General features: G+C 41.0%; 1 protein-coding gene across 1 annotated transcript in view; it reads right to left on the minus strand.

The window, feature by feature from the left end:
- Positions 1-15,248, minus strand: part of LOC147024419 (E3 ubiquitin-protein ligase TRIM33-like) — a 204,351-nt gene that overhangs the window by 8,053 nt on the left and 181,050 nt on the right. The window contains exons 17-18 of the mRNA XM_085884330.1: positions 5,219-5,293; positions 2,404-2,532 (exon numbers count right to left, since the gene is read on the minus strand). Coding sequence (XP_085740456.1) covers positions 2,404-2,532; positions 5,219-5,293 — 204 coding nt within the window. The remainder of the gene's footprint in view (positions 1-2,403; positions 2,533-5,218; positions 5,294-15,248) is intronic.

Below are 15,248 nucleotides of genomic sequence, written 5' to 3' on the forward strand. Positions count from 1 at the left end.
TGCAAGAGTTACGCGTTTTGTTTATGTGTTTGACAAGCAGAACACGATTTCAGACTGTGTCGAGTGCCCAAAATTTGTCCAAGGAGATGGTCCTGACCTCATGATTAAGATTTACGGCTTCAAAGCATTGATGAGAGGATAGCAGGTTTTCCAAAGTGGAGTGACCAGCTGGAATCCAAAAGCTCAGAGATCAGGTGTTTTGAAATCAGGAAAGACTTGATATCGGACACAATTATGTTTTCCATGACCTCACTTGTAATTTGAAGCTCACTGGTCTGCAGTTGAGAAGTTCGGTTTTTGCATCATTTGTGAGAACAGGAGTGATGCTAGCTGGCTTTCAGGCAGATGCCAGTTGGCCAAAGGAGGAGGACACACTGAAGAGCTAAAACAAAGGAGAAGCAAGAGCAACATTTGGTCTTGTAGCAGATGCATGGTAGAGATTGGACAGAGTTTTCTCGGTTGAGATAAACAGGGTTGAGAAGGCAACGAGTACAAATGGGTAAGATGAGGACAGAGCAAAATGGGTTGGGTACACCAGATTTGTAGGCAAGCAGGGAGTTGCGACTTTATGCCTTATCTCGAACAGCCTGAATGGTTGGAGAGTTTGGCTTTGCGATTTGTAAAATAAGTTATTCTGGGCTTTATGAAGGATGGACACACTTGTTGTGAGTCTTGCAGAGTGACCAAAATTGCGCTCAATTGGGTTAACCTTCCAAGTTGAGAAAGCAAAATTCTTGACCGCAACTGCCTCACCCGCAGGCTGTCAGTGAGCCACTTCCTTTGGTTCTGGCTTATTACTTGCATTTTTTGTTGAAATTTTTTGCAAATGTCTGCTCTAATTTTCTGTCTCTACAGCATTGCAAGTACATTACCCGAATCACTATCAAAATAATAATAATAATAATAATAATAATAATGATGCAACACGTCACTTCTTAATGGTTGGGGTAGTGGGCTTGGAATCCTCAGATCCTGAGTTCAAATCCTGCTCGGGTGCTGAATTAATACCAGGTGGGGTTAACTGTCCGTCATCCTTCCGAGGTCAACAAAATGAGTGCCAGCTTGCTGGTATCCTGTGTTGGAGTGGTGACCTTTCCAGAATTGTGTCCAATGGCCCAGGAGACTTCTAAGGCAGCACCAACGCTCTGCACAGAGTATGGTCCCAATGGATGGATGGAACACGTCACTTCAAAATGAGAACTGTCAATTCTCACTCGTATTCAGGCTTCCAGAATGTGCTACCAGTGCTACCAAGGAAACAAATGCTTTTCTTCTATTTTTCTGATAGATTCCTCATATGAAACAGAACACATGACAGTGCCCATTTTTACATCTATTTAAATCAGTAAAATGTTGGAGAAAACTTTGGCAAACAACAACAACACTGAGGAAAAGTTAGATCCAAGTTTCAACTTCACCGCAGTGCAAATCGTGGTGTGGTTGTTAAGTGGCTGAATGAAGACCCTTTCATTCAACCAATGAAATACTATGTATTAAAATTAACATCTTTTAGGAAACATATTTTGACACTTCCACCCTTTGCCTCACAATTTGCAAAAATTACTTTATATTTTTAATTTGCAAAGTGACAAAAAAGTTCCTTGAAGAACTTGTACACAAGTAAATGAACGACTTGAAGAAAGATGCACATTCTGGAGACATGTCCTCTGGACTTTTTTTCATTTCAACTCCTTCCTTTCTCCTGCAATAACTACAGAATAGAATTTGACACGAATGCATTAATGGTTTTGCCTCCATCTGCATGAAATGTCAACCCATTGTTACGTTTGGTCTCAATTAAAGGTCACATGAAAAATTTAAGGTTAAATGAAAGAAAAAGATAAGTAGAAGAGAGAAAACATCAGATGCTTCTCAGACTCAAATTACGATCTGCAAAACGATTTTCAGAAGGCACATGACCTTTAACCTGTTGAACCCAAAACTGAATCGGTTCATCTTAATAATCATAGTTCATACTTGTACAAGTTTGGGCGAAATCCTTTCTGTGGTTCACAAGTTATTGTGGCAACAAAGATCTTCAATTAAAGGTCACATAACCATAGACCTTTGACCTTTTGAACCGTAAATCTAATTATTTAATTTTTGTGTTAGTTAATACCTTTGCCAAGTTTGGTGAGAATTCTGATCGTAGTTCAAACGTTATCGTGGTAAGGAAAATTTGCTATGCACGTACAGCTGGACGGACAACCTGAAAAACAATGCCTTCCGCTGCAGAAGCCGAAAAATAATAAAATAAAATAAAATAACTTTTTGCTCCGTTCACATTCGCACATAATCAGGAAGCATGACCTGCATTTAATAACCATCCAGGATTTGTCTTTAAACTTTCAAAAATTTGCAGCTTTGTTTGCATGGAACATCAATGCAGACAAAATGGATTACCATTGCAGACATTGCAGAGCTGAGAAATGTATCCATGGCAGTGATGAAATTCCACCCACAGGAATATGGTACTGGCACTCCTTTTTCCAACTGTTTTCTGATTGACAACAGCTCTGCATGACGATTGCTCTGCCACAGGGGAGCACAAATACACGATATTATAAGAGATAATCCAGTAGACATATGTACAACTACAGGTTGTTTTCATTTTCACCCGAGCATCAACCTTGTGCCAGGATTTTCAGTTTTGCAGTACTTGCTCTATTGCTTCACCACTGGTCATCAATTTTCATGAATACTCATTCACAGTTAATTTATTTTAATTTTTTTTTTTTTGCTCAAATACTTCTCAAACTCACCAAATTGAAAGAGTTATTTACTAACTCATGCAGATCACATTTGTTCTGAAATGCATAATTTACATAGTCCATACCAATTTTGTCTTTTCAAACAGCAGAACTTTTTATGTTGTAAGCATTTTGATTAAATTTACACATTTGAAACTATAACCATGCTCAACAGGAAGAAAATATTGTCCATCCAGAAAACAAACAACAGCATGACATAATTGCTTTTAGCTGTCTAAATATTGAAAGTAAATTAATCGTTTAAAAAGTGAAAAGCTATAACGAAGTAAAGAAATTGACCGTCATAAAGGGAGCACCACGATAAGGCAAGAACTCCATTGAACATCAACACTGAGAGAGGGAGAGAAAAATCGCGAGACATATCAGAGAGCGAGAGAGGGTGAGTGAGACAGAGTGAGTGAGTGCATGCACACATATGTATTTGTAGATGCAGGAGTGCAAAGGCGGCAGGAATGAGGGGGTGCATGCTGGTGTGGGGGCAAGGCAGGGTGCGTGCTGGTGGGCGTGAAGGCGAGCCGGAGAGGGGACGCGTGTGGATGCGCGGCAGGGCAGTCACGCCTGTGGACGTACACTGTGGTATGGCAGGCAAGCGTACGCAGTCATGTGCGTGTGTGTATACAGTCACGCATTTTCATGACATCACTAGAAGCGTTGCTATCTACGAGTCAGGATTTTGCGCGATCATTGGAAGCCGCAGTGATTCTTCAATAACGTCTGTGCCACTAATTCTTTTTCCCCGCAGAAGACACATGGGATCGTACCTCAATGCCAGATATGTGATGGTGTAATTATAAGGAATTACAAGTCTGAAGACGACGATGGTTCACGAGCGGTATTTGACGATGGAGATTGTTTCAGAAGTCAAGGATGAGACAATGTGATAATGTTCGACCAAGTTATAAAAATGATCAACATGATGTGGTACGAGTGACAGGTTATTAGCTGCAAAATGTCGAAAACCCGGTTTCGTTCAACAACTTTAAAAATTTGACCTTTGCATAACCTTTAAAGGTCACAAAACAATGTTGTGGACATTAAAATAAGGAAACAGGATACGTGCTATAGCTTATTGGAGTTAGTTCGTCGAAGAAGGTCGAAAACCCGGTTCGATTCCCACAACTTTGAAAATTTGACCTGTGTGAACTTTAAAGGTCAAAGGTCAAGGATTATGACCTTTGGTGCAAAACTTCCTCTGGAACATTCCAGGAACAATATAACGTCATATAGGCTATATGGCATTTCGCACTCCTCGGATTATCCATTCTTTGATGAAATCAGCGTAAAAACAAACTTTAAGGGGGCGCCACGGGTAAGGTGTTCGAGATAGAGAAAAATGGTTTCAAGACTTTAGGTGAGGAATGACCTCAAGATTATGCAAAAAAATATTGTCATCCCAGCTCTCAAAGTTTGGGCGGTCATCTGATTTTTATGTCAAAATTCGAAATTTTCTAAGTTCATGACATTGTGACCTTGACCTTGAGACTAAAATGAAAAAAAAAAAATCGAGCTCCGTGGGGCTATGCAGGTGCCATTGGGCTAACCAAATACCGAAACCCTTGCCAGATTCGACAAACCCCCTAGGAGAAGATGCAAATTGAAATCGGCTACCCCCTAAAAACAATTCGCAATTTTCTAAGTTCGTGACCTTGTGGCCTTGACCTTGGGATGAAAATGAAAAATCGAGCTCCGTGGGGCTATGCAGGTGCCATTGGGCTAACCAAATACCGAAACCCATGTCAGATTCGACTAACCCCTTGGAGAAGAAATTTTTTTTATGTCAAAATCGCAATTTTCTAAGTTCATGACCTTGGGACGAAAATGAAAAAAAAAAAAAAAAAAAAAAAAAATCGACCTCCGTGAGGCTATGCAGGTTCCATTTGGCTAACCAAATACCGAAACCCCTGTCAGATTCGACAAACCCCCTAGGAGAAGATGCAAATTCAAATCGGCTACCCCCTAAAAACACGTTTTTTGGCGTGGCTCCGCCCATAATGGTCGCACCATGCCCATTTTCAGGAAAACACAACTAGATCATGATATAAACCTCCCACCAAAATTTTATCAGGATCGGATCAAAACCCACGGAGCTATGCTCGGGACAGACAGACAGACAGACAGAGACAGACACACAACAATAACGAATATAGTGGTCACTTATATTTTTCGTGAATATTTTTCCGTGAACCAATAATATCTGTAAAGCATTCATAGAACAAAAAGCACGAATAACTAACATTAAATTTTGATAAGGACACAGAAAATGCCACAGCCAACCACTAGAGATAGTAGCACACAGGGAAAAATTTTTGAAGTTGTACTCCCTGCTTCAAACAGTATATTCCCGCATATAAGGATGCAAGGAGAAGATAAACAAACTATCAGATACCATAATTCAGAGGTTTAGAAATTTGACTTTAACTTTAAAAAGCAAGCAGTGCAAGATTTACCCAAAAGCAGTGCTGCCACCGCGGCGAAGTCCCAGATCCACAGCAGAGCAACGACAGCAGGAGGCGCTCACATTTCTGTGTGAATGTGCACACAAGGTAGATTAGATTATTTATTTAATTTTCTCATTTAAAAAAAAAAAATGGTAAGGCTCGTCTTTGATAGGGCATGCATGCATTGGAAGAAGGAAACATGACGGTTTAACATAATGAGCGTCTGCGAGTAAATATGTCACTTCCAAAAGATTTCTGATCATTCCTGGAAATAATTTTCTTATCTCAGTTAAAAATGATGTGTGCTTTGCAGTGACTTTAACTCTGCACTGTTTTTCATGTTTCAGCCACAAGTCAACAGTTTAGGGGATTCTCAAAATCTAATAATTAGCCCATCCCCCGTGCAGCAGGAAATGGGGTTTTGCAATCACGTGTTTGTGCGTGTGCGTACAACAATTCTTCCCCGACTCCACCCACAATTGTAACTTAAATGCGTATTTAAGATACTTCACGAAGAATATAATTAATTTACAATCATTTATGAACATAAATTTATCAGCACAATTAGGCTAATCATAATCACATTAAAAAATAGGGGCAATACCCCTGGATGCTAACCTGGAAGAGAGATAGAGACAGATCAGATGATACTGAGGAGCCAACGTGGGACAGAATCAGCAAAATATACCAATGAACCAATGTCATTGCAAATATCTATTTTTCGGAACCCCCCCCCACCCCCACTCATAAACCCCCTTAGATCCCGACTTTTTAAACAACGTGAACAAACTTTGGGACATCACGGGTGATGAAGATTGTGGTCAAGTTTCATGGAGATTGTGTGTAGTTTCTGAGAAGAAAGTAAATACCTATTTTGGGGGGCAACCCCCCCCCACCGTAGACCTCCTTAGACCTCAATTTTTAGCTCACCTGGAACCTAGTTCTCGGGAGCTTATGGGATGGTGCATCGTCTGTCCGTCAGTCCATCCACAAATACTTACAACTTTTTCTCAGAAACTACACAAACAATTCTGATGAAACTTGACCACAACCATCTTCACCCATGATCTACCAAAGTTTGTTCACAGCATTAAAAATATATATAAAAATATATAAAAATAGGTATAATAATTTAAAAATAAAAGTAAATAATAACGGGGGTCTGAGGGGGTCTACAGAGGGAGTTTATGGGGGGATGCCCCCCTCCCCCTAAAAAGGCATTTGCTTTCTTCTCAGAAACAACACACAATTCCGATGAAACTTGATTACAACCTTCATCACCAATGATGTACCAACGTTTCTTCACAACATTACAAAATCTGGGTCTGAGGGGCTGTAAAGGGGTGGGGGGAGGGGGGGATTGCCCCAAAATTATGTTTGCTTTCTTCTCTGAAACTACACGCACAATTTCGATGAAGCTTGACCACAACCTTCATCACCCATGATGTACCAAAGTTTGTTCATGCTATCGAAAAAAAACTAACACTGTAATAATTAAAATAAATAAATAAATTAATTTGTGGTCAAAGGGGATTTACTTTGGGGGGGGTGGCTCCCAAGATAGGTATTTGCTATAACAGCGGTTCATTGGTACATTTTGCTGATTCCATCCCATGTGGATGGACTTCCTCTTCAGCATCAGTATTCTACCAGGTGAACGCCCAGGGGCATTGCCCCTATGTTTTTTTTTAATGGTGTGAACAAACTTTGGTATTTTATTTAGTCATATGCAGCCTGTGGCTGCTTGGCTGCATCATTTTCTGCAGGCATGGCGACGCCGCTGATGAATGCCCCCTATTACCAGCAAGCTGGTACTCATTTTGCCGACCTCTAAACTCTAAAGGATGGACAGGCTGAGTCAACCCGTCTGGTGTTAATTCAACAGCATGACAGGGACTCTTTTTTGTATACATTGTTGAGGCTTGTATAAGAGCTAGCACACAGAACGTATAACAAAGGGAGCAGGAGACAAGAGGGGTGGGAGAGGGAAGCACAAAACAGTTGAGAACACAGACGTTGGGAGATCTGTGGAAGGGACAGAGATGGGGTGGGGAACACGGGGTAAACAAGATGGACACTTCAGGGACTTTCAGGAAGGAAAGCAGAGAATTTTGAGGTGGGTTTGGGGTGGATTAACGGGGGTAGAAAAGATCATAGTTTTGGACAGGGGAAGAAATGACATGGTGGTGAACAGCTGTTTTGAAGACCTGGAGGGAAGAGTGGGATTGAAGAGTGTGGGAGTTTGTTCCAGAGCTGGGGGGTGGGGGGGGGGAGAGGAATGAAAGAGTGAAGGTGAACAGTAATTTTTGATTTTGGTAGTTTCACCAAAAGGGGGTTGCTGACAGACCTTGAGCACCCTGTGGAAATATAGGGGAGGGGGGGGGATAGAGCACAGACAGAGTAGGGCGGATCAAGGCCAGAGAGGAGATGGTAGAGGACAGAGAGACTACCGACCTGCTTGCAGTGAGAGTGAGACCCAAAAACTCAGCTTCATCGTGGGAGATACCAATGATCCTTAAAGCCGAAAAGCCTTGATTTCTGCAGCTTGAAGCCGAGTGAGGTGTGAGGCAGGAGCACCAGCTAAGGGGAGAGCAGTACTCCATCAAGCTGCAGATGAAAGCTTTGTATACTTGAACTGAAGACCCAAATATCTTTAACCATCCAACCAAACCATGAAGCCAACACCAGGCTTCAACTTTGGTTCATCATGGGTGATGAAGGTTGTGGTCAAGTTTCACAAAATTGTATTTGGCGTTTCGGAAAAGAAAGCAAATACATATTTTGTGTGGCAACACCCCTCTCCCGGACTCCCCCTGAGACCCTGATTATTTTTAATGTTGTAAACAAGCATTGGTACATCACGGGTTATGAAGGTTATGGTCAAATTTAATCGAAATTGTGTGTGTAGTTTCAGAGAAGTTGCAAGTGTTTATGGACGGGTAGACAGACGATGCACCATCCCATAAGCTCCCCAGAACTACTTTCCAGGTGAGCTAAAAATTACACAGAAAGACAAAAGACCGATCACAACAAACCATGACCTGTCAGACATCTACTTCATGTTTAGCTCACGCTTTCCATAAATAGAGTTGATGGTGAGCCAAATATTCCACTAATTCAATGAGGTAATGAATAAATATGTAATGACGACATTGCAATTTGCCCTTTTACTTTGAAGAACGGGAACAAAAGGGGAGGAGGGTGTAATGTGTGGTTGAGGACTTTGGGTAGTGAGGTGGCTTGAAGACAGATTTCAATATCTTACGGCCACCATGTTGGTGCTCACTGCTTTGTGAAGGCAGAGACGCCTCAGGCATCCACATCCTTAGTTGGTGATTTATGTATCATCAAGATGGATGTATTAGTAGTTGGTGATGTACATACAAGACAGGCGACCTTGATGGGTGAGGAGGTTGTATGAAGGTTTGGAATAGGGAGAGGATTAATGTCTTAAGGTTGAGAGGGGGTAGGGTGAGGACTTTGTTTTTGGAGGTGGACGTTGAGGACATGGGGTTTGTGAGATGGGTGCTGGGGGGGGGGGGGAGTTGAGAGCTTGAAGTCACATTTTGCATTCTGTGGAGTTTCCACATGTTTCTGTTGGTATACATTAATCCCTTTATTTATTTAAATTATTTCACACAACTTCTAATGCGATAGGAACCTGTTTCCACAAAAACCAACCAAGCTAAAACAAGAAATCACAGAGATGTCTAAAAGCATTTCCACATGACAGAATCAAAATATTAGCACAATAACCCCTCTCTAACATGATGGAATACATCTTCTTATCACAAACCAAAAATCATCCTGAACAGAACAAATTCCAGCATATCTAATAAACTGAGATGAAAACACATTGTCACCTATATTAACCGGTACATTACGAGACGGAAACGTACACAATATACCAGGAAAACGAAGATAGTCAACTTTATGACGCACATTTGAACTAAAACAATTACTTCCAACTCTAACACATCCAGAGATGCAACTACACTATCCTTACTACTCTTATCTGCTATTAGGGCTTTCTGGATAAATCCGATTAATCAGCTGATCAAAAAACCTTATAATTAATCACACAAACATCATCAATATAACATGTAGAAGACGACATTTTAACAAAGCCTAACTTCTTATTCTTCATCATCAACTTCTGCACAAAAACAATAAACAAGGAAAATGTCCACTAATAGGGGGCGACAGTTCCCTCCCATTGGAATGTCTTTTATTTGTTGAAATATTTTCCCACAAAAAGATACAAAAGTGTTGCTACAAATTAACAGCATCTTTCAATCCTTGTTGGTCAAAACAATTAAAACTATATATATATATATATATATATATATATATATATATATATATATATATATATATATATATATATATATATTTCTGTTTTTTAGAAAAGAATGACCGATCAAACCTGAGACATAAAAAATGATTACACTGAACAACAAATTTCAAAATTTTTTTTTTACTGGAGATGTGTAAAGTGATTAAGACTAATTTGGGTACGCTGATTTCAAAAATCATAACCGTTTTGCTGTATCACGTCAGGATTTTCAGGAACAGAAATATTCCCATTGCCTAGAAGTCAGGATTTCAATGAAATTTACATATGTCTTTAACATGTCTATTTCGTACAATTGTTGTTAACTTGTGTTATATTTCTTTCTTTCAGATAAAGATGAGTAGGCGTTCCTGTACCAATAATCCTGACAACTTCTGTTATGTCTGTGGTCAGTATACCAAAAAATATCAACAGCGAAGTATATCTACAGCAGTGAAAATGAAGGCCGCCTACTTTCACTACTTCGGGTGTAAGGTGGGGGACCAAGAACAGAGCTGGGCACCACACATCTGCTGCACAAGCTGTCACACAACCTTGACTCAGTGGTTGGTGGGCAAGCGTGCGAGCATGCCATTTGCGGTGCCCATGATATGGCGTGAGCCGCAGAATCATCATGATGATTGTTATTTCTGCTGCACAAGCATCGCCGGCTTCAACAAGAACAATAAAGGTCACATCAAGTACGCTGACTGCATCTCTGCTCGTAAACCTGTGCCTCATGATGACGAGAACCCCGTTCCAACACCTCCAGCTGATCAGAACATAGCTGTAAGCAGTGGTGAAGAGGATGGTGATGATGAACCTTTTGAACCCGACACTCAAGAATCACACCTTCTGAACCAGGGAGACTTAAATGATCTTGTAAGAGATCTCTCGCTGTCAAAGGCGAAGGCAGAGCTGCTTGGATCAAGGCTGCAGCAGTGGAATCTACTTGAACCTAACACCAAGATATCCTTGTTCAGAGCACGTCACAGAGACATGGCTGAGTTCTTTGAGATGGAAGACACGATGACATTCTGCAGTGACATCAACGGTCTGTTGAAAGAACTTGGGTGTGATCACGATCCTGCAGACTGGCGCCTCTTCATCGACTCGGGGAAGAACAGCTTGAAGGCTGTTTTGCTCCACAATGGCAACGAGAAACCATCAGTCCCACTGGCTCACGCGTTCGGCATGACAGAGACCTATGAGACTATGCGGCAGCTGCTTGATTCCATCAAGTACAATGACTTCAACTGGCACATCTGCGGAGACTTGAAAGTGGTGGCGCTGTTGTTAGGGCTGCAGTCAGGCTACACGAAATAGATGTGCTTCCTTTGTCTCTGGGATAGCAGAGACGACAAGAATCACTGGACGAAGAAAGATTGGGAAGAGCGAAAAGAGCATGTACCTGGTCGACACAACGTGAAGCATGTCGCCCTTGTCGACCCAGCCAAGGTTTTCCTTCCACCACTCCACATAAAGCTCGGCTTGATGAAAAGTTTTGTACGGGCAATGGATCTGAATGGGCGTGGGTTTTTATATCTCAAGGAAAAGTTTGGCAACACCTTGTCGGAGGCCAAGATCAAGGCTGGTGTCTTTGTTGGACCGCAAATCCGACAGATTATGAAGGACAAAACTTTTCCGACAACTCTAAACCCCAAAGAGCTGGCAGCGTGGAGGAGCTTCAAAGCTGTGACGGACAACTTCTTGGGGAACGAGCGCGCGGACAACTATGAAGAAATAGTGCAGCAGCTGCTGGAGTCCTTCAGGAAACTTGGCTCCAGGATGTCCCTGAAAATCCATTTCCTACACCAGCACCTGAACTTCTTCCCTGACAACTTGGGAGCAGTCTCGGACGAGCACGGCGAGCGATTCCACCAAGAGATTTCACTCATGGAGACGCGTTACCAAGGGCGGCACAACCCGAACATGATGGGCGATTTCTGCTGGTTCCTGCATCGTGAAACTGACACAGAGCAGCACAAACGCAAAGCCAGATGCCTCAAGCATTTTTAATTACATTCTAGTGGAGTTTTTCTGTAATTTCTATAATTTTGAAGCATTCATGATGAAATAAATGGATAAATGAATTTTTGTAAATTTCATTGAAATCCTGACTTCTATGCAATGGGAATATTTCTGTTACTGAAAATCCTGACGTGATACAGCAAAACGGTTATGATTTTTGAAATCAGCGTACCCAAATTAGTCTAAATCACTTTACACATCTCCAGTAAAAATTTTTTGTTGTTCAGTGATAAGAGTTAAAAACTATCAGCAACACCAAAGAGTGCATCCTTAACCAGTGCTAAATTCAAATTTGTATACAAAGAAGAAAAATCAAATCAACAACAGATTTAATATTGAGGAATCAAATCCTATCAAAGAACTCTGAAACGGAATGAATACTCCAGAAAGTGTAATACGAGAATTATTACAAAATGATAAACAAGATTTCCTAAATTGCTCCCTAACCACTTACAAACCTGAATTAACCAATACTGACAACTGTATCAAATGTACATATATATATATATATATATATATATATATATATATATATATATATATATATATATATATATCTATATATATATATATATCTATATATATATATATATATATATCTATATATATATATATATATATATATATATATATATATATATATATATATATATATATATATATATATATATATATATATATATATATATATATATATCTATATATCTATATATATATATCTATATATCTATATATCTATATATCTATATATCTATATATCTATATATCTATATATCTATATCTATATATATATATATATATATATATATATATATATATATATATATTGTTGTGGTTACCAAATTCGCAAACCACCATTCAGGTCCCTTAGGTGAGATATCTCGGTAAGTATATGTGTAGTTAGGCCCAAACCCGTTGTCTAGTGGGAATACATGTCATTTATGCGTGCTGCGACTCTTCAGGATAGCCGTTTTTCTTTTACTATCTTTATTTTGGACCAACCGCCATTGTTACCACCACCAACCACAACATCAACCACCCACCGCGGCGCCGCTTCACGTCACACCTCGCAACCGTCGCATCGCCACCGTTCTTGCGCCGCTTGTGGGTACCGGTGTTGGACTCGTGCAGGGCGCGCGCCGAACAGCGTGTACAAAACCACGGATTTTCAGCTCCAAAAACGGATCAAAAACGACACACGCCCACTTTTGTTCCGTCCAATCGGTGAGCGAGGGGCGATTTGGCCCTGCCTCCAGGGCGTTGGAGGGCGGTCGCTATATGCAAATTTATGGATCAAAATGCATTCACGCTCACTTTTTCTCGGGCCAATGGGGAGCGAGGTGAAAGGTCGAAGGCAGGGGGTCAAAGATGAGAGAGCGAAGCCACGGGGCTTATATAAGCGACCGCGTTCGTCAAGTGAAGAGGAGTTAAGACTTCGCAGCCGGTGGAGTTGGGAAGAAGAAGCAAGAAGGAGTTGGTCGTCGTCGTCGTCGTGTGCGTTGGAGTCGGAGCGAAGGGGACGGAGCTGTGGAGAGGCGGCAAGGGCAGACGAGGGGGTGCTCGCGTCGTGCCGGGAGCTGCACACCAGGGAGGCCGACGGCGCGACCTGGTCGAGGTGGAGACGCTCGTCGCGGGACTCGAGGCAGAGTAGAAATCCTCCTTTCCCCCGAGCATCAGCAACCCCCTCCTGTTTCCCCCCGCGCTGAGATAGTGCGACCAAGGGGGCCCCTTTCCCACCCCCTACCAGACACTGTCCGCGAGGCCCGCGGAGTTGAGGCACCATCGCCGCTCCGCGTCTCATCACCAGACGGGTAGGCCCGACCCGGTCTCGGCCTCAGGCCCGCCTCATCCTTGAGGGTTCTCTTTTCTTTTTCTTGGTTTTGGGTATGTGTTGTCGGCGCCGTCTGTGAAGTAAAATTGTATAAGTGTTGCCGTGTGCTCGCGTAATCAGTATTAGATCTGCATTGTCGCATTTGCTTTTTGTGTAAAATTGCATTGTGTTTCTTTTCCTTTTCTATGTGCTTTTGGTGGAATTGAATATGTGTGCTTTCCGTTCATCGCGAATAAATGTGCTTTGTGTTGAACTGTTTCCCGCTTCGCTTCGTCATTTCTTTCATTGAATCCTCATCTTGCTTCACGTAAAGGGTTGGTAGTGGGCTGAATACGCCCGATAATTAATCGAACCGTCGAGGTCGACGAATAACACCGCTCGGTTATCCCGATAGTACGGAACGGGTCGCTTAAGTGGCCCGTGTCCGAAGTCGACCTGCGGCGAGGTGCGATCGCCCGGTCTTCCCTCCGTGTGGGTACTTAGGTAGGTCGAATTTGGCGAGCAACCCTATCCCACGCGGGCGCCGATTGGCTCGATCGCGGTGAGACCGAAAGGTCCACCCGTGACTGGTTCCCGGCGTTAGTCCGAGAGGGTCACGACTGGATTGTCCGTCCGGTGGGCGACGTGCCGCGATTCGAGTTACGTGGCCGTCAGCACGCCGGCGGGCGCGAATCCGTAACAATATATATATATATATATATATATATATATATATATATATATATATATATATATATATATATATATAAATATATATATATATATATATATATATATATATATATATATATATATATATATATATATATATATATATATATATATATTCTATATACAGTAATACCTTGACATAGAAATGTACTCACTAACTTACGAGTATTCCGAGTTACGAGCCGTTGCTTGGACGATTTTTTGCTTTGTGTTACGAGTCTAGATCCGAGTTACGAGTGGAGCGAGCTTTGAGACGCGCGCAGCCAAGCAAGTGAACACCCGCATCTCCCGCCTTTTCACGCATCTCCCGCCACTCACTCGTTCAGTTCTCTTGGTTATCTCATTGAGTAGGGTCATACCGTAGTAATCTGCGTTGTGTTTAGCTCTTGTTTTTTCATTGGTGCAGTTATTTTGCCAAATTTCTTTGTTGTTGCAGAGTGAAGTGAAAAAACAAATGGAAAAAAATTGTAGCAATTAAGTGTAACGGCAAATGGAATAAAAAAATAAAATGTAAAAAAAAATTGTTGCAATTAAGTTTAGCGATAAAGTGAATTAAAAAAAAATTGTATCAATTACGTTTAGCGATAAAATGTGATGATACCTTCAAATCTCCTCCGCCTATCTACTCCACCACCACCTCCACCACTGCCGCCACCTCCACCTCCACCAGAATCTTCCGTAAGCTGAAGTCATCTCATCTCCAAGGTAAATACATTTTATAAAACCAGTTTATTTATTTATATTCTATTTTATTATCTTTGTATTAAGTTTCGTATTAGTTATTTAGTATTTATAGATACATTTCTCATTTTTAAAACTACGTAACAAAGAAATTAGGGTGTTTTGGGGGGGGGGGGGGCTGGAACTGATTAATGGTATTTTAATTAATTTCAATTGGGAAAATTGTTTTGATATACTAGCAAACCGAGTTATGAGCTCGGTCACAGAAGGAATTCAACTCGTATGTCAAGGTATTACTGTATATATATATATATATATATATATATATATATATATATATATATATATATATATATATATATATATATATATATATATATATATATATATATATATATATATATATATATATATATATACACACACACATCTTCTTCTTCTTCTTCTTTCGG

Source organism: Eptatretus burgeri, chromosome 6 (genome assembly GCF_056783735.1).
Source record: "Eptatretus burgeri isolate ZD-2024b chromosome 6, Ebu_testis_v1, whole genome shotgun sequence".
Taxonomy (NCBI): domain Eukaryota; kingdom Metazoa; phylum Chordata; class Myxini; order Myxiniformes; family Myxinidae; genus Eptatretus; species Eptatretus burgeri.